At 41.0% G+C, this 19,904-nt stretch overlaps 2 protein-coding genes across 2 annotated transcripts in view; one reads left to right on the top strand and one right to left on the bottom strand.

The window, feature by feature from the left end:
• Nucleotides 1-7,194, top strand: part of LOC109419587 (signal recognition particle 14 kDa protein) — a 17,704-nt gene extending 10,510 nt beyond the window's left edge. Inside the window, exon 3 of the mRNA XM_029859021.2 lies at nt 6,761-7,194. Coding sequence (XP_029714881.1) covers nt 6,761-6,993 — 233 coding nt within the window. The 3' untranslated portion in view covers nt 6,994-7,194. The remainder of the gene's footprint in view (nt 1-6,760) is intronic.
• Nucleotides 7,164-19,904, bottom strand: LOC109409265 (UPF0193 protein EVG1 homolog). Its single transcript, XM_062850813.1, has 3 exons — nt 19,679-19,904; nt 7,505-7,873; nt 7,164-7,436 (listed from the first exon to the last, which is right to left on the bottom strand). The coding sequence occupies exons 1-3, from the start codon at nt 19,842-19,844 to the stop codon at nt 7,270-7,272; spliced, it is 702 nt and encodes a 233-aa protein (XP_062706797.1). The 5' UTR covers nt 19,845-19,904; the 3' UTR covers nt 7,164-7,269.

The following is a 19,904-nucleotide window of genomic DNA, read 5'->3' as shown; positions in this document are numbered from 1 at the left end:
TCACGAAACACATTGACTGGGGAAAGTACGCAAAGCAATCATCGACGGTGAGCAATCGGTAGAAGTCCTTCCACCGCGAGAAGAGTATCGGTTTCTATCACTATCAGAAGTAATCAGTAGCGCGCTTCAGGCACAACGTCGATCAGTGTCAGGTCCGTCGGTTCGCAGGAAACCTCCCAATCCGTGGTGGGATAGTGAGTGTACAGAGGTCTATCGCGAGAAATCCGCTCCGTTCAAAGTGTTTCGGAAACGCGGTTCGGTCGAAAACTTTAAGCTGTACGCTTCCCTTGAAAGCAAGTTTAGGAACTTGATCAAGGCGAAGAAAAGCGGTAATTGACGTCGAGGGTTTGTCGCGCGAGACATCGATGAGAACTCTTTGGAACGTCGGGAGAAGAATGCGTAACGCTTCGTCGGTTAACGAGGATCGGTGGATTCTTAACACTCTCTTTCCCACGGCAGCACAGGTGATCCACAACTTTGTACTGTTCATACAAATACAGGATAAGTTAGATCATTTCCAATTTTTTGTCAGATGTTTGTATAGGGTATCGCGCCACTTGGGCGGTGGCTTCTATATTCGTCTGTTTCCCACTATAACAATTTTGAACCAATTCACTTGAAATGTTGTACACGGGTAGATACTATACCTATTTCACCGCATTCCAAAAATTGTGTCAATTGGTGCAAATTTGACTGAGTTATAGCGGAAAACAGACGAAAATAGAAGCCACCGCCCAAGTGGCGCGATTCCCTACGTTTAATGAACTATTATGCCAAGTTTGGTTAAAATGTCTCTGCTCGTTTTTGTTCTAGAGCTAAATGATTTAGCGAAAGTCGGTATTTTTTCTGTTTTAATTCAAACAATATTTGAATATTTAATATTTCGAAACATGAACATTATTTTCAACGGAAAAAAATACTAACATGCCCTACAGTATGTATATTAGCAATACCGTTTCATGAACAAGTTTTCATTTTCATTTTTTATTTTGCAGCATTTGGTGGGGCAATGAGAGCGCAAGTCAGTCCAAAGCCGATGATAAGGAGGGGTAATGGCTGAATAGTCTTTGCTAACCACATAAACGCCATGGGATAGGAAAAGGGTATTTTGGTGTGGGATTAGGGTGTTGGTGTAGACTTGACGATATCAATGCTATTCAGATGCAAAATAATTTTAAGGCTCAATAGTGAATCGCATACCTTCCAAAACCAAAAAACAATAATTCACAAAATACCAAGCAAGTCATAGAAAGAAAAAGTGCCCGATTGTTTATTTTGTCAATTATAACAAACGGAAACTTCTACCCTCTCCGACTCGCCAGTCACCCCGGAAAAAATGTCCCTTCAGTTCTGGAAAATATATTATCCCCAATTAAGCCTTTAATCGAATTGTCCGCGTGGTCTTGTAGTACCCCTGCTAGGTAAGAATCAGTCATTGCCATACATATTAAATGCTAGACATGACCCCATGGATAGCATTTGCATATGTAAAAGCTTTGCTGATGTGACTTTCCTATTAGGCAATTCTCTCATCTCATGTTTGTCTTCAAAACCTTATCAAGCTTAGAAAATTGAAGTTGATAAACAATACATTACAAGGTTCGAATTCCCATAGAATGAGATCATTCATTCGCACTACAACACCATAGGAGATAATACCACATTGGCTGATTACAGTACAAATGTGAAAAATCTCCCTTTTCCCCCTATCCGCAACCCGGGGACGCGCCCTGTTGGATTTCGAAAGCCTCGGAGAATATTACAAACCTTCAATGGCATTCCCATACACTAACCCACATTGCCCATTCAGGGGTCTGATTGGGCCTATTACCCTCCCCCAGTTTGTAATATTCTCACCAACTTGGAATTATATTTTCCCGGCACATAAATGACTTCAACAAATGTTCGATATACTATGCAGCGTCATGATCAGTATAACTATATCAGATGATTTGGAGATCTGATTCTTACAGAATTGTTTGCCATTGATTATACATTCAGCTATTCTAATCATTACTGCAAAGGCCATCGACCACATGCCTGAAATCAAAGCTTCCTGGAAGATATAATCCAAGCCCAGGGCAATACCGTTTCATGAACAAGTTGACGATAAAACACTAATTTTATAAACAAACATGTGGATCATCTCATCAGTAATCCATTGGGAACATAGGGCACTGCATGAAATTCTCTCCTTCTCTTTCACTCTTACTGAAATTTTGTAAACAACAAGGCCAAGAAACGTCAAAATTCCATATAAAATCAAAACAATGCAGTGCCCTATAGCGCCATTTTTATCCTTCCTGATCTAACCTGTTCCTTGTTAGCATGTTTGTTTACATCCAAGACATTTGCCATTATTAATAGTGTTTCATGTAAAAATGTAATTGTTTCATATAATGTAATCAAATCTATTTAGCGCCGACAATAAGTCGCAGATTAATCCAGGAGGGTTTATATGGTACGAGGAGAGAAGCCATAGATTCGAAGCGAACCATGTCCGAATACCTAACTACTTATGATAATTGCAAGAAGTCCCACAAGTTTCATTAAGTTTTACAGAAGGGCTAGATAAGAATCTCGAGATAAATTAAAGGTGTAATAGACGATTTATAAATAGTTTTGAAAAAAAAAACATATACAAAAAAAACAAAATTTTTATATGTGCATTTTAGTGCTTCCATCTTCCCAATGGATCACAGGTGATCCACCCCAAAAATTCTTTTTTCATTTCTAACGATATTTTGGAGTAAAACCGCAGAGTAAAACTATACATCTTTTGTTCTGGTGATTTGTTTGGAAACCATTTTATCTATTTTTAAATGTCAAAAAACCTTGTGGGAAAGAAAGGGTTAAGTTCATGTAGGGGTTTAGGGGCATAATGGACACCCTAAGCAAATGAGTACGTTAGGCTGTAAAACAGAGTAAAACTAATCATATTATCAGTTGACTTTCAACTTTAACTTGTTTCCTATGCCTTTCAATCATTTACAGCAGGTAGAATGTCTTTATTGTGAAGAAATAATGAATTGTAAACCGTGTGTTTTTCAGGGCTGGTAGGAAAGGTACGGGGCGAAATGGACACCCCTGCATATTTTATACTAATTCTATGGTTACATCGACCAGTTAAGTAATTTGCCTACGAATATCAATACCACACACTCAAAACAGATTTGCGGGCTCGGCAAAAACGCGCACAGCCGTCTGCTCAGTAAAACTATCAGCTGATATCCCAGCAAAAAGTGACATTTGTTAGCTGACTCTCAGCAAAAAGATTGCCGAAGCTCAGCAATGAACTGTCAAAATTGCTGAGATCTCAGCAAAATTGTTGTTTGCTGATTAGGGAAGATTCATTTATTACGTCCATCGATTTTCGGGAATTCTAGACCCCCCTCCCCCCTCTGTCACGCTATTTCCCTATACCTTATACACGTACTGTCACACTTTCCTAGACCCCCCCCCCCCCCTCCCCCAAATGTTGGACGTAATTTTTGAACGTTCCCTTACTCGGCTGTGCAAATCTCGGCAAAGTAATGGAAAAATGCTGATATCCCGGCAATCTGAATTAAGTGTGCACAGATATAATATTCCATCTTAGATGAGTTTACATAACATCAAAGTTAATTAAATAAACTAGGCTAAAATAATTGGATTGATTTTTTCCAAACTCTATAAAACGCCTAACAGTATGCAATGTGCATGCATCCATTCGTAATTGCCAGTGTTCATTTCGCCCCGAATCGACTACAACATTAAAATTGCTATTTTAAGTAAATTCTGATCAAAAATAAAATACTTCATCCATTGCCAAATCTTCGTATACATGTAGATAAGGTAACAATTCACTTGTTCTTATGGTGTCACACAAACCAACACTCACAATACCTTATTTTATGCTGCTTCGAAATTATAAGAATTTCACCATATGAAAAACATATTTCAATTTCAATGATATTTAGGTTATTGTGGAGCAATATAAATGGTATTTTTGAAAAAAAAAAAGAACAATGACTTGTTCCTTTACACTTATGCATTAAAAGTTTAACATAAAAGTCAACGGTTTCGGTAAAAAAGGGGTGTCCATTTCGCCCCAGGTGTCCATTATGCCCCTAATCCCCCTAACAAACAAAAAAAAAGGAAGGGTGCAACGTAATACATGGTTCGGGGAAATGGGTCATTCGTGGAAAAGTAGCTGTAGCACAACAGTATTTTAGATTCCGCACTTATATAAGAAAAGTTCCACAGATACACCTTAATAACCATTGAAGTTGAAGCTGATAAGTTAATTTGTAAAGCTATATTGCATTTCAAGTTAGCCCAATCTAAGTACAATTACGATGTAGATACGAATCAAAACTTAGCATAGCTTAGTTTAGCCGCAGACAGACGTTCTAGCTCGAACAAATTTATTCAAATTATCTATGTAAATTTTCACTAGCGACACCTAGGCAACCGATTGCCACAGTGCAGTCGCGTGTAGTTGACAGTTTGAGAAACCACGTGCTTCCAGCCGTTTACTTACCACCCAATTCACCACCCACCGAAAAATAAAATCAAAACAAACACTGTCAAAATCATTCCTACATGTGCGTCACATTCACAAAGATTTCCCAATGCGAGTGAAGTTCATCCAAATGCAGTTTTATTCAAGCAAATGTATGTAAAATAAAAGTAATAATGTGTAAAATATTTTACAAGAGTCCTGTGCTAATTTGTGCAAAAGATTATAGACATTAAATAAAAGTCATTTACTCTGCACAAATTATGTGGAAACATTATTAGCGTGCAACACGTGCGGTCTTTTCCCGCCATCCGGCTGGAAGACGACCGTGGTGACAGTTGTTGGAGCAACGCACATGTGGGAAGATTCAAATATTACGTCCATCGTTTTTCGGGATTTCTAGACCCCCCCTCCCCCCTCTGTCACGCACTTTTCCTATACCCAATACACGTACTGTCACACTTTTCTAGACCCCCCCCCCCCTCCCCCAAATGTTGGACGTAATTTTTGAACGTTCCCTGTGAGGCAGCGATTGAATATGAACGTCGCTAACGCCATCTGTTCGCTGATTGCCACTTGGCGATTTGTGGCGGCCATGTTTTTTACACAAGCTGCTGAGTCAAACTTGAACGTCTGTCTGCGGTTTAGCTTAACCTGACTGCATGCCGATGATTGAACAGCGATTCATCCTAAATTAGCATTAGCATTAGCATTAAGCGAGTCGCACAAATTCGTAGGTGGTACAGTCCTAGACCGCTGTTATGAGGGTTGCCTCCTTCCCGTCCGAACCAAAGCACAAAGATTTGGGACTAATCTCTGACTCTTAGACAAGACTGCCGCAATCCTCCAATGGTCGAGCACTGTCCTGGCCACGTCCTTGCGACTGCTGAGGAATGGGAAAGGATGGTTAGTTTTGGACACCTATGAAAAATGTAGACAACTCTACGATCTCTCAGGCCTAAGTGTCACGGGAATTTGGGTGTTGTTAGTGGAAGGGTAAACTCCAAAGGATGCGCTTGGTTAACGTTCAGGCACACCATTGTTAGACTGCGAATCAGTTGTCTGCCCAATTCGTCTTGGTTTCCTCGTCATCTTGTTGGCATTTGGTTGAATTACTAGATTCTTCGGTTGATAATCTAGCTGGCCCGGCAAACTTTGTCTTGCCAAGTTGCGGAAGTTTGACAACTGTTAAGGTCATTGCAGCACCGCACTCTAGATCGGTTTCATTTCGATCATGTTGATTTCCTTCCCAGCTCATGAAAAAACAGTACTATATAAATTTTCCTACTTTTCTAGTTGATTTTCGTAACTTTTTGTACATATAAACACAGCCACCACAAATACAAACCGAACCGTGCAAGAGTCATGCTGATCGGTTCAACCGTTCGTGAGTTTTGTTGCCTCAAAGAAACTTCGAACTCATTTTTATATATATAGATATTAACATCGTACGTCAAATAAGCTACATATTAGTGATACGCTCGCCACAGTTACATATTTTTTTGTAATTTCTCATCGTAATAGGCTGTTTTACCTCACGAAAATCTGACAGGAAAAGGCCTACTTTCCCACACTAAATTATCAGTGCTGTAATGGTTCATTACAGCACTGATTTGCGTTGCGTAATGAACCATTACAGCACTGTTTTCAGTTTTGATCAACTTTTTGATGCTTTCTGGACACAGGTTTGAAAAATTGTGACAATTGCACAGTATAACCTGCTATGATCAGACTTTCTTAAACATGGCTACGAACATCAGTGAGCAGTTTGATGGAAAAGTTTTGTTAAAAACTATCCTCAAGTGGTAATTTTTGAAATTGCAAAAAAACGTTGTACGTTGTACGGCAAGCCTCGTTGGATAAGTGTACAACTCGTGCTGTAAAAATCTTCATTCTGCACCTTGTTGCGTAAACTACTATTAAAATATTATTTATATCGTACGATACATTTACCTGAATCCTGCTGAAATAAAATGTTAATTAGCAGTACATTGAAACACAAATACTACAAAGCACAAGGAAAAGAGCATCAAACTTTGATCTTGGAATATTTAAAAATACGGTAAATATCAAGATCAAAATTTGATTTGGTAGATCTTACACCGCAACGCACCATTCTAAGGTGATCTACCCACGTTACGGGGTAATTGAACAGCGATTCATCCTAAATATATTTAAAATGACTTGCAACAAGAAAACTAGCACTAGCTTTGCACAGCAATTTAATGCATTACAAACATTTATCTCCATTGCTTACAGACGATGGTCACGATCGACCAAAGCCCCGCGAGGGCAACCCACCGCTGCCGAAACCCGCCGAGTACCAGTGTCTGATTAGGGCCCGATCGCGTTCGAAAAAGCTGTCGACCGTTGTTCGGCATGACGAAGTGGCAAAATTTATGGAAACCTACTCGAAAGTGCTAAGGTCCAGCATGGATGGTCTGAAGAAGATCAAGAAGGTGAAAAACAAGGCTAAGGCAGCCCAAGGATAAAAGGAATGGTAATCGCTCCAAACGGTATATTATATTGTTGACTTGCATTTGGGCACTTTGCTTCTCTGGTCGACCTGGCGGGAAATATGGAAATCAACTTCCCTCCGACCAACGGAAAGCTTGCAACATTGTGTAATTTTCACTAGCGTAAGTAAAACCATTTTTTGGAATTCATTAAAACAACTGAAAGGTTTATTGGAATTCGGTGCTGCTATCACTCTTCGGAAACAAATGCCGAACGTCCATCGCTCTATATGTTAAATTTTAGAAGATAGTTTACTTATTATCAATCGAATCTTCCTTCGACTGTTCCCGTTCCATCCGTTTGAGCTCGTTAAGTCGTTCAGCGATTTGTGCGTGGATTACTTGGCGGTGTTTCTTTCCTTCCCCGAGGGCTTCCATCTCAGCCAACCACTCCACGCGTTCGTTGATTTCTTCCAACACTGAATTGAATAATTTCACGATAATTTCATTCCCTAAGGAATAGGTAATGTTCAACCAAAATACTCACATTCCGCTTCCCGATCCGTTTCCGAATAGTCCACCTCGGTATCGCTCGTGCGGCGTAACATCCGTTTCCGACCACTATCTGGAAAGATCTTGCATCCCGCCATTCGCTCCTGCAGTTTCAGTTTGGATTTCTCTACCGGTTCCTTGCCGTCCTTCGGTACGTATTTCTCTACGTCGAACGCACCACTTTCGATTATTGTTGAGAGCGAACGCTTTTTGATGTTCTTCCGGGCAATAGCCACCGGAAGAAAGTTGCTGTATTCCTGTTCAAATTTAGGCTCCTTTGGTGGAGGAAGTGGTTCTCCGGTTCGCAGATGATAGTTGATTTTGTTGCGCTGAAGGATAGTCAATTTGGCTTCCTCCATCAAAACTGAAAAGGGCGGATAAACCGTAACGTTAAGATATCAAAATGCTAAACGAATACCAGGCATTAATCTAAAATTTGTTTGATCTCAGCTCTTGCATTTTTAATCCTACACTATCCTAGAAACGTACAATGAAAGCCGATTGGAATTGCATGCAGCTTCCGCTGAGAACAAACCGGATATATTAGTTCAACATTTTTAACCCTTTCCTTCCTAAGACTGAACAACCTTTTCTATGCCAAGAAAACGTTTCCAACAAAAGTGCTGGCTACGACTTTGGTAAGATATATATCGCGAAATTGAAGCCAGATGGGAAGGCAGGAATAGGAACACTCACTTGCAAATAGTTACACTCAATTGCTATTTTCTCAACACAGAAGCGTGCTATCAAGGAATGATGTATGGAGGACTTTTACCTTGTAATTTGATCTGGAAGTTTCCCGAATTAAGTAAGTTTCGCACATGCAAACCAAAGCCGTGAGAGATCTGTGAAAACAACTCTGCATGAGGTGAATCTAAAATACACTCACCTCGTGGAGAGTAGCTTTCATCCTTTCATAGCTCTGTAACGGCTTCTGTATTACGTGTGCGACCATTATTGTATTCAGAAAACTTTTAGATCAAACTACAAGGTAAATGAACTCTCATTTCATTTATTTAGTTCACATCAAATTCATGATAATACTGAATCAACAATTTGCCGCCAGAATACTCGATTTGCAGCTGCAGCTCTCCATCCTCGGTCACGCCCAACACTCGCCAGATCACGCTCCACCTGGTCCGCCCACCGTGCTCTCTGCGCTCCACGCCTTCTTGTACCAACCGGATGGTTAGCAAACACCAACTTTGCAGGGTTGTTGTCCGGCATTCTTGCAACATGTCCTGCCCACCGTATCCTTCCAGCTTTGGCCACTCTCTGGATACTGTGTTCGCCGTAAAGTGCAGCGAGCTCGTGGTTCATCCTTCTCCGCCACACACCGTTCTCCTGCACACCGCCGAAGATCGTCCTTAGCACCCGTCGCTCGAAAACTCCGAGTACTTGCAGGTCCTCCTCGAGCATCGTCCATGTCTCGTGTCCGTAGAGAACCACCGGTCTTATTAACGTCTTGTACATGGTACATTTGGTGCGGGGGTGAATCTTTTTTGACCGCAGTTTCTTCTGGAGCCCATAGTAGGCACGACTTCCACTGATGATGCGCCTTCGTATTTCACGGCTCACGTTATTGTCAGCCGTTAGCAAGGAACCGAGGTAGACGAATTCTTCTACCACCTCGAAAGTATCCCCGTCTATCGTAACATTGCTGCCCAGGCTTGTCCTGTATCGCTCAGTCCCACCTACCAGCATGTACTTTGTCTTAGCCGCATTCACCACCAGTCCGACCTTTGCTGCTTCACGTTTCAGGCGGGTGTACTGTTCTGCCACCGTTCCAAATGTTCTGGCAATAATATCCATGTCATCCGCAAAGCAGACAAATTGGCTGGATTTCGTGAAGATCGTACCCCGGCTGTTGAGCCCGGCTCGTCGCATAACACCTTCCAGGGCGATGTTGAATAGTAGGCAGGAAAGTCCATCACCTTGTCGTAGTCCCCGTCGAGATTCAAATGAACTGGATAGCTCACCCGAAATCCTTACGCTGTTCTGCACACCGTCCATCGTTGCTCTTATCAGTCTAGTCAGCTTCCCGGGAAAGCTGTTCTCGTCCATAATTTTCCATAGCTCTGTGCGGTCGATACTGTCGTATGCCGCTTTGAAGTCGATGAACAGGTGATGCGTTGGGACCTGGTATTTACGGCATTTCTGGAGGATTTGCCGTAAGGTGAAGATCTGGTCCGTTGTCGACCGGCCGTCGATGAAACCGGCTTGGTAACTTCCCACGAACTCATTTACTTTAGGTGAAAGACGACGGAAGATGATCTGGGATAGCACTTTGTAGGCGGAATTCAAAACGGTGATCGCTCGAAAGTTCTCACACATTAACTTGTCGCCTTTCTTGTGGATGGGACAGATTATCCCTTCCTTCCACTCCTCCGGTAGCTGTTCGGTTTCCCAGATCTTGACTACTAACTGGTGCAGACAGGTGGCCAACTTTTCCGGGCCCATCTTGATGAGTTCTGCTGCGATACCGTCCTTACCAGTCGCTTTGTTGTTTTTGAGCTGGTGGATGGCATCCTTGACTTCCCTCAGCGTGGGAGTTGGTTCGTTCCCGTCCTCTGCTGCACCAACATAGTCATTTCCTCCGCTGCCTTGGTCCTCCGTGCCTACATTCTCTTCGCCATTCAGGTGCTCGTCGAAGTACTGCTTCCACCTTTCGATCACCTCACGTTTGTCCGTCAGGAGGCTCCCTTCCTTATCCCTGCATATTTCGGCTTGCGGCACGTAGCCTTTGCGGGATGCGTTGAGCTTCTGGTAGAACTTGCGTGTTTCCTGTGAACGGCACAGCAGTTCCATTTCCTCGCACTCCGCTTCTTCCAGGCGGCGCTTTTTCTCCCGGAAGAGACGGGTCTGCTGCTTCCGCTTTTGTCTGTATCGCTCCACATTCTGTCGGGTTCCATGCTGCAGCATTACCGCCCGCGCTGCATCCTTCTCCTCCAGAACCGCTCTGCACTCCTCGTCGAACCAATCGTTTCGTCGACTCCGTTCTACGTACCCGATAGTGCTTTAGGCTGCGTTGTTGATGGCTGCTTTCACTGTACTCCAGCAGTCCTCTAGAGGGGCCACATCGAGCACACCCTCGTCCGGCAACGCTGCCTCGAGATTCTGCGCGTATGCGGTGGCGACATCCGGTTGCTTCAGTCGCTCTAGATCGTACCGAGGCGGCCGCTGGTAATGTACATTGTTAATAACGGAGAGTTTTGGGCGCAGTTTAACCATCACCAGGTAGTGATCGGAGTCGATATTAGCACCACGATAGGTCCTGACGTCGATAATGTCGGAGAAGTGCCGTCCATCAATCAGAACGTGGTCGATTTGCGATTCCGTTTGTTGTGGTGATCTCCAGGTGTAACGATACGGGAGGCTGTGCTGGAAGAAGGTGCTACGAATGGCCATGTTCTTGGAGGCGGCGAAATCGATGAGGCGTAGGCCATTTTCGTTCGTCAGCTGGTGGGCGCTGAACTTTCCAATCGTCGGTCTGAATTCCTCCTCCTGGCCTACCTGAGCGTTTAGATCCCCTATGATTATCTTGACGTCGTGGTTTGGGCAGCGGTCGTACTCGCGTTCGAGCTGCGTGTAAAATGCGTCTTTGTCATCATCAGTGCTTCCGGAGTGAGGGTTGTGCACGTTTATTATGCTAATGTTGAAGAATCGGCCCTTGATCCTCAACCTGCACATTCTTTCGTCGATCGGCCACCAACCGATCACGCGCCTCTGCATGTCGCCCATCGCTATAAAAGCTGTTCCCAGCTCACGTGTGTTGCCGCAACTCTGGTAGATTACCTCTAAACGTTCGCACCATAGATCCTGTCCAACACACCTCCTGCAGCGCTACGATTCCGAACCCGCGGTCCTTCAGTATATCGGCGAGTATGCGGGTGCTCCCGATGAAGTTGAGAGATCTGCAGTTCCACGTACCGAGTTTCCAATCGCAAGTCCCTTTTCGTCGCTGTGGTCGTCGCCGTTGGTATCGGTTCGCATTCTTCTCTTGTTGATTTTCCGGTGCTAGTCTTTTTTACGGCTGGCTCGCAGGGCCTGACATCAACCCACTAACCCAGGGAGCTGGGCTTACCTTCCCGGAAGCTACGGGTTCTGCATTGGCATTTCCTCCAACTACAGTGCTAAATAGCTAGGCTCGAGTGCCAGTCTTCGCCGGGGGTGGTGTTTTTAATGGGCGCCCAGGAGATAATATTTTACCTGAGCTTCCAAATGAACTCTATACTCTGTTTTTTTGATAGCATCCCAAAACCAATAATAGCTGAATAACAGCTTATTCAGCTAAAATTTTTGAAATCAAGCATAAGAGCGGTTTATTCTGCCTTTGTACAGCAAAAATGTTTGTTGGGATGATTCTGAGTTGAGAAAATAGCAACTTTCTGCAAGTGAGTGTTCCCATCCTTGTGGATCCCAATTTCATCACCAGGTATTTAGTGCTAGCGTAAAAAGTTGCTTCCGGCTAGAGTTTGGTGAGATATATACAACGAAATCATGACGAGATAGGAATTTAAATTCTCTGAAACTCCCTCCAGCTATTCCTATGGGAATTCCTCACGAGATTCATTCAGCAACTGCTATGTACATACAACTCCTGCATGGTTTGTCCTGGGATTTTCCAAAAATTTATTCGAGAATTTCATTCGATTTTTTTTTCAGATATTCTTCTATAGATTCATTCTGAAATTTCTTCATTGTGGAATGTCTTCAGCAAATCATCAGGGAATTCTTCAAAGGACCTCTCTGAGAATCCCTAATATATTTCTCTGGAAATCCCCATTGACGTAGCTAGGATTTTTTTTCTGGAGGGGGGGGGGGCTGACTTGAGATGATTTTCAAGCGGCATGGATATGTAAATATGCAAATCGGCATTGTAGTTTTGAAGAATCAAAATGACTGTTTTAGATTTGTTCCCAGTTGCGTAAACTATGTGAGTAGGAACAATTCCTCCAGGATTTTTTCCAAAGCTTGCTGCAGTGATTCCATCATGGATTTCCCCAGAGATTCCTGTAAGAATGCATCTAGGGGTTCCACCAGATATTTCTTTGGGGATTTGTCCTGGAATATCTTGAGAGGTTCCTCTAGTGGATGTTCTAGCGCTATTGTCTTCCCTTCGGGAATTTCTCCCGAGATTCTTTAAGGTAGGGTGACGAAGGATATTATCGGCAGGTTTGTTCTCTTCGTCATGGGGTTTTTTTGTGGGCCAAATTCTGAAATTTGGGCATATAACTCAGCTTGGTTGGGAAGGATTTGAGGCCAATTCTGGGACAGGTTTAAAAAAAAACCATGACGAAGAGAACAAAACTGCCGAGAATACGTAAGTTCCCCTATTTCTGCAGGTATTCATTCAGACATTTCTTCACTGAATCCCCCATATTTCTTCTAGAATTCCACTAGAGATCGCTCCAATAATTCCATCTGGAATTGTAAGAAGTATTTCTGCAAGAAATTTGCAGAAATTCTTTTAGAACATTTTACTAGAGATTATTCAAAAATTAATTTCAAGAATTGCTTAACAAATTTTGTACAAAAAATTCTTAAGGAGTCCATACAACTGTTCCTTTAATAATTTGTCTAAAAATTACTGCAGACATGGATTTCTTCAGATGTTTTTTTCCTACAAAATTTCTTCCTGGAATTCGCTAAGACAACTCAACTGTGATTCCCTAAAGAATTCCTGATGGATTTACTTCAGAAATTCCTCCAGGGATTCACTCGGGAATTCCTTCTGCGATTTTTTCAGGAACAACTTCCGGAACTATTTTAAAAATGCCTTCAAGCTCTTTTTTTGGGAAATGTTTAGAGATTCTCTTAGGAGTTCCACTTGGCATAGCTTCTTATTTATTTATTTATTTATTTCGTCAAACATACCGTAGACTACAATTTCACTTAATTATATCACTTAAGAACTATACTCTATTATGTCTCAAAGACTTAAAATATTCTCTTAAATTTGTTCTAGACATCGTTAAACTAATAGATGCACAGTGGTGATTATAAAGGTTCATCATTCGGTTCAAAGGACCAAATTTTGCATAATCTGTTCTATGTTTGTTTAGAGCAAATATATTACGACCTCTCAATAGTCTAGCAGGAGCATAGAAATTTATACATGATAGTAAGTTGGCGGAGTCGATGCGTTGAGATATTAAATCATTTATGAATGAAACCATGGCTAATTCGCGACGCTCTTTCAACGTTTGAATATCTATAAGCATGCATCTAGCCTCATATGAAGGCAGTGGAAATGTTGACCAACCTAACTTGCGTAAGGCATATAGGAGGAACTGCTTTTGTATTGATTCGATTCGATCCACATGTGTTACCATGTAGGGAGACCATACTATGCTACAGTATTCTAGAACTGATCTTACATAAGCGACGTACAATGTTTTAATCGTGTATGGGTCCTGAAAGTTGTAGCTAAAACGCTTAATGAAGCTTAACATATTAGTTGCTTTATGAGTGATAGCGTTATAATGATCGGTGAAAGTTAATTTGGAATCTAAGATTACACCTAAATCTCTAATTCTATTGCACTTTTCAACTTCTTGGTTTCCTAAAGATACAATTAATGGTGGTGTACTATGTTTTCTGCTGTACGTAATTGAATTACATTTTTTCACGTTTAACTGCAGCAGGCTTTTACTACACCATTGGTCAAATATGCGTATTTCACTCAAAAAACATTCTCTGTCTTCTTCATTTTTTATTTCTTTGAAGAGTTTCATATCATCAGCGTATATAAGGATTTTGAGATGTTTTAGAATATACGTGATATCATTTACAAACAATATGAAAAGCAAAGGTCCTAAATGTGAGCCTTGGGGAACTCCTGATGATACGTTGATAGGTTCTGACTTCTTCCCCTCAAATCTTACTATCTGTAATCGGTCAGTTAAGTACGATTCGATCCATTTAAGTAGTCTTGACTCGATTCCCATTTTATCAAGCTTGAAAATCAACATTGGAATGTCAATTCTGTCGAACGCCTTACTGAAATCGGTGTAAAGTGATTCAACATAGTTACCGCTGTCCATTGCACATAAGGTGTAATTAACAAATTCTAACAAGTTTGTTGTAGTCGACCGACCTTTGAAAAATCCATGTTGTGCATTTGTTATTCTTAGTTTGATTTGATTAAACACACATCTATTTATAATAGATTCAAATAGTTTTGGTATGCATGAGATAATGGCAATCCCACGATAATTACGAACATCGGATTTTTTACCAGATTTGTAGATGGGTATGAGGAAAGATTTTTTCCATCCTTTCGGAAACTTTCCAGTTTCAAGTGACATGTTGTAAAGCCAAAATAATGGAGCCGCAAATTCAGTTGCCAGGTTTTTCAGAAGAACCGGTGGAATTCCATCTGGCCCTGGACCTTTGTTTGGATCTAAGTCTTTTAGACCGGTTAAAATATCCTGTAACATGATATGATTGATTCCAATGTTGCTGGTAAAGTCAGGAAAGTGGGAGAAATATTCATAGTCGCGATCGGTATCAGAAAATGTACTATAAGTCTCTTGAAAATAAGCCGCAAAAAGATTGCAAATTTCATCGGAATTTTCTCCTACTTTACCATCTAACGACATTTTTGATGGGAAATTGCTCGACTTCAACTTAGTTTTAGCATAATTGAAGAAGTTCCTGGGACAGGATTTTATTTCATTCTCGGTTTTTCTGTTGTACTCTTCAAGAGCAGTGGATATGGCTAGATTAAGTTGATTGCAAATGCTCAAATACTTTTCAATGTTTTCTTGACTTTTGTGTCGTCGGTATACTTTGTGAGCCTTTTGTTTCCGATTTTTTAAGTTAATAATTTGCCTGTTGAACCAGACTGGATTTTTAGAACCATTATTTCGTCGTTTTCTCCTTAGTGGAACTTCCGAATGAATTGTTTCCGACAAAATGCTATAAAAAGTCTCAACAGCATATTCTACATCTGGATTTCTTAAAACAGATTGCCAATTAGTTCGTTTAAGTTGATGTCTAATATTTTCATAATTGGCTTTACTATAATCATAGACATCCTCATAGTCACAATTATTTGAGTTAACGTTCATATGGATAAAAACAGAATACTCGATAGCGGTATGGAACACCTCGTTTTTCCATAATGGAAGGGGAGCTTCTTCCACACAGAAGTCCTCAAGGATGTTAGTTAATAAAAAGTCTAGATATCGATTTTGCTGATTTTTCACATGATTGATTTGGTTCAAACCTAAACAAGCAGTTTTTTCAAAAATCAACTGTAGCGTTTCATTTTCACCTACAACTGGTAATAAAATACATTCATTTTCAGAATCAGATATGAAATCTACGTCACGTTGATTGAAATCGCCATAAATATGTACTTTGAATTCCGGAGGAAATTGTGAAATAATTTCTTCAGCAGCTTGGAAGAACATTTCATATGTTGATTTACAAGCTTGATCAGGTGGGAAATATACCGAAGCAAAAATATGAGTTTCGCCGGCGATTTGTGCTTTAGCCCAAACTTGTTCAAATTCTTTAAACTTAGTAGAAACCACAAGCTCTGAGTTGAATTTTGAGGAAATTGCTACGAGAACACCGCCACCAGACATTCTTTGGGTAAGAGTTAAATCTCGATCGTCTCTATAAACATTAAAAACTTCTGAGATTCTTGCTGGGGTTTCTTCAGGGACTCCTCCGTTATTTCTTCAGATACTCCTTCTCCATCTATTAGAAATTGATCCTTGGATTTCTTCCTGAGATTTCTCCAGGAAACCCTCAAGGGATCCTCCGGAAATTGCTTCAGGAATTGTTGCAGGATTCCTCTGTGAATTCCTCCAGAGATTCGTATAACACTACAGGGATTTTTCCAGGAGTCTCTAAAAATTCCGCTAGAAAACGCTCTAGGAAATCCTCCAGAAATCGTAATTTCTCTAGAGATTCCACCAGGGATTCTTCCAGGAATTCTTCCTGAAAGTCTCTAAAATCCTCCAGGGATTTCTCGTAGAATTCCTCCAGGGATTGCTCATGGAATTTATGCAGGGATTGCTCCAGGAGTTCCTCTGGAGATTTCTCTAGAATTCCTCTAGGATTTCCTCCAGGTATTCCTCTAGAGATCTTCTTCTTCTTCTGTATGGCTCGACGTCCCCACTGGGACTTGGCCTGCCTTACTTCAACTTAGTGTTCTTTGAGCACTTCCACAGTTATTAATTGAAGGCCTTTCTTTGCCTGCCATTGCATGGATTAGTATATTGTGAAGCAAGCACAATGATACACTATGCCCAGGGAGTCGAGAAAATTTTCCCGACCGGAACGGGAAACGAACCCGCCGTCTCCGGAATGGCGATCCATAGCCTTAATCAATAGCCTTAACCACTAGGCTAACTGGAGGATTTCTCTAGAGATACCTCAGGGAATTCATCTAGATTCCACCAGAAAATCCTCCAGAAATTCCTCCAGGGATTTCTCTAGGGATTCCTCCAGGAGTTTCTCTGGAGATTCCTCGAGGAATTTCTCTAGAGACTCCTCCGGAAATTCCTACAACAATTTATCCAGGAATTTCTCCAGGGATTCCTTGAGAATGTCTTTCAAGAATTTCTTTAGTAATTCCACTAGGATATTTTCCAGGGATTCTCATACAGGGTTTCCTCCAGGAATTTATTCAAGAATTTCTCCTCCAGAGATTCCTCCAGAAATTATTTCACGGATTCCTCCAGAAAATCCACCAGGAATGTACCAGGAATTCCTTGAAGGATTCTTCGAAATATTCTTCCAGAAATTCCTCCGATGATTCCGCCAGTAATACAACCAGATATTCCTCCAAGAACTCCGACAGAAAGTCCTCTGGGAATTCCTCTAGGATTTTTTTTCAAAAATTTCTTCAGGGATTCTTCCCAGAATTCATCTAGAGATTTCTCCAGAATTTCATTCATGGATTCCTTCAAGAATTCTTCAAAGGATAGTTCCACAGAAGTCCCCCAAGAGTTCCTCTAGGGATTTCTCCAGGAATTCCTCCTGGAATTTCGCCAGGAATTTGTCCAGAACTTGTTCCAGGCTTTCCTTCTGAAGTTTATCCATAAATTGCATCAGGGATTCCTCCAGAAATTCGTCCGGGAATTTTTCGAAGAATTCCCCAGGGATTCTTCCAAGAATTTCTCCAGAATTTTTTCTAAGGATTCCTCCCGGAATTCTTCAAGAGCTTTCTTCAGAAATTTCTCCAGGGATTCTTCTCAGAATTCCTCTAGGGAATCCTTCAGGAGTTCATCCCGGGATTCCTTCAGAATTTCTCCCAGGGTTTGCTCCAAGAATTTCTGCAATAAGTTGTCCAGGAATTTTTCCTGGAATTCTTCCAGGGACTCCTCCAAGTATTCCTGCAATTCGTTCAAGGATTCCTCCAGAAATTTGTCTATGAATTCCTCTCAGGATTCTTCAAGGGATTTCTTCATAATTTTTTCCAAGGATTTCTCCTAGATTTGCTCTAAGGATTCCTCCAGGAATTCGTCCAGGCATTCCTCAAGGTATACTTTCAGAAATTACTCCAAGCATTCCTGCAGGGTTTACTCCAGACATACACTCCCGATCAAAAGTTTGGGGTCACCCCCTCAAAAACATCATCAAAATATCATCAAATCACTTTTCCATGTTTTACGAAAGTGATCCCAGACTTTTGGCTGATACATCATATTGAGGGGTGACCCCAAACTTTTGGTCGATGTCATGAAGAGTTAATTTACTTAATAACTTTTTTTCTGGATTTTTTAGCTAAGTTCTGTAAAAAAGCAGTTGAAAGCTAATAGAAAATGGGTTATATTACCACTCTCATCTTAAAATTTGGTCGACCCAATTTCCAGCGACACTGCCGTAAGTTTATATTCATTTTTTAGAAAATTTGGCAACTTTGGGTTAAGTTTACATACAAATTTTTTGAAAGTTTCTTTTAAATCATGTTTAAAGTTTCTTTGACTTTTTATCTTTTGAATGAAACCTAGGGTTTTAAAATCGGGTGCAAATTGGCGGAGATATGGGCCTAAAAAAATGACATGTTTTTGAGGGGGTGACCTAAAATATTTGATCGGGAGTGTATCTGCAGGAATTCCTTTAGGGATTGCTCTGGGAATTCTTTCAGGGATTGTTGCAGAAGTTCCTGTAGTGATTTCTTCAGAAATTCCTCTCTATCTTTCATTTTCGGGATCAGACATTTAAAAAATCCGTTCATTATCTTTTCCAGGTATTCACCCAAGGTTTTTTTTTGAATTACTTGAAGGATTTCTAGATAATATCGCTAATTGCACAGCCGAATACAGAAAAATCAGAACAAGAGTTTTATACATCGTCGTAAGGAGGAAATGTTTCCGAACATTTCAAATATGTGGATGTGGTCTCAGAAGCGATATTTGTATCATGACTTACACTATAAACGGTCATATATCTTTAGAAATGTCTAAAAAAATGTTTGTTGCCCTACATTTTGGACACATAACGATTGGGTGCTGTATTGAAATGAATTGGCATCTACCAACTGGTTCAGAGTTGTTACACTGCAAATAATATAAATATTCTTCCGAAGCAGTGCCAAATTCACAAGGTTTGATTCGGCGTATTCGGTGATCCACTACACTCCGTCCATAAAAGAAGTGGACTCTGATTGAAGAAAATCTTCAAACCCCAGTAGCAGCGTCTTTTGAGCTAAACTTTAGGCGCAACTGATAAAATTCTGAAAAGTTAGTGTCGCATGACACTGTGCAAAAGATCAATAACGGCGTCAACCGAAAAGTACGCGCATTTGGATATAACACAACAAATTGATTAAATTTAAAATGATGTATCTTTGTAAGTCGATAGGCCGTTTCACTTGTTTTCCACTTGTTTCTTTAGCTGTTAGTACACAGGGTCAAATATTTGTCCAAAAAGAAACCAATAATGTTCAAACATCTTGTTTGATTCGATCTAATTTTGAGTAGTGCCAAACTGATGCTGTTTCTTGAGTTCTTTCCTTGGCAAATATTTGACCCTCTGTACTTCAGGCCTTCAAATCACACCACATAGTTGTTGGCATTTTTTTTTGTGCACATTCTTCAGTAGTAGATGTACGACCAATAACTATGGGAATACAAATATGTTATTCAACCATTTTTGAGTAATTTTCCATTTATCCGCAAATATCATCAGTTTTTCTAAAACTTACCCTTAATCAAATCCTGGGTTTCTTTGGTGTACTTCGTTTTGGGGGCATGGAAGAGCCCTCCCTTGGCGACTCGCGAGCTTGGCCAATCCATTGCAACTGAACGGTGATCCCTGCAGGAAGCCGTCGAAATATCACGCGAGGTGCTCAAACGGATTGCGTTGTTCATGTGAGTCCTGCCTGAAACTTAAGAGGCAATATGTGTGTAAAAGTATCCGTAACACTATCA

The sequence above is a fragment of the Aedes albopictus genome, chromosome 2 (genome assembly GCF_035046485.1).
Source record: "Aedes albopictus strain Foshan chromosome 2, AalbF5, whole genome shotgun sequence".
NCBI classification, from domain to species: Eukaryota; Metazoa; Arthropoda; class Insecta; order Diptera; family Culicidae; genus Aedes; species Aedes albopictus.
The sequence above is the reverse complement of the archived record's forward strand: the minus strand, read 5'-3'. Positions and strand labels throughout refer to the sequence as shown.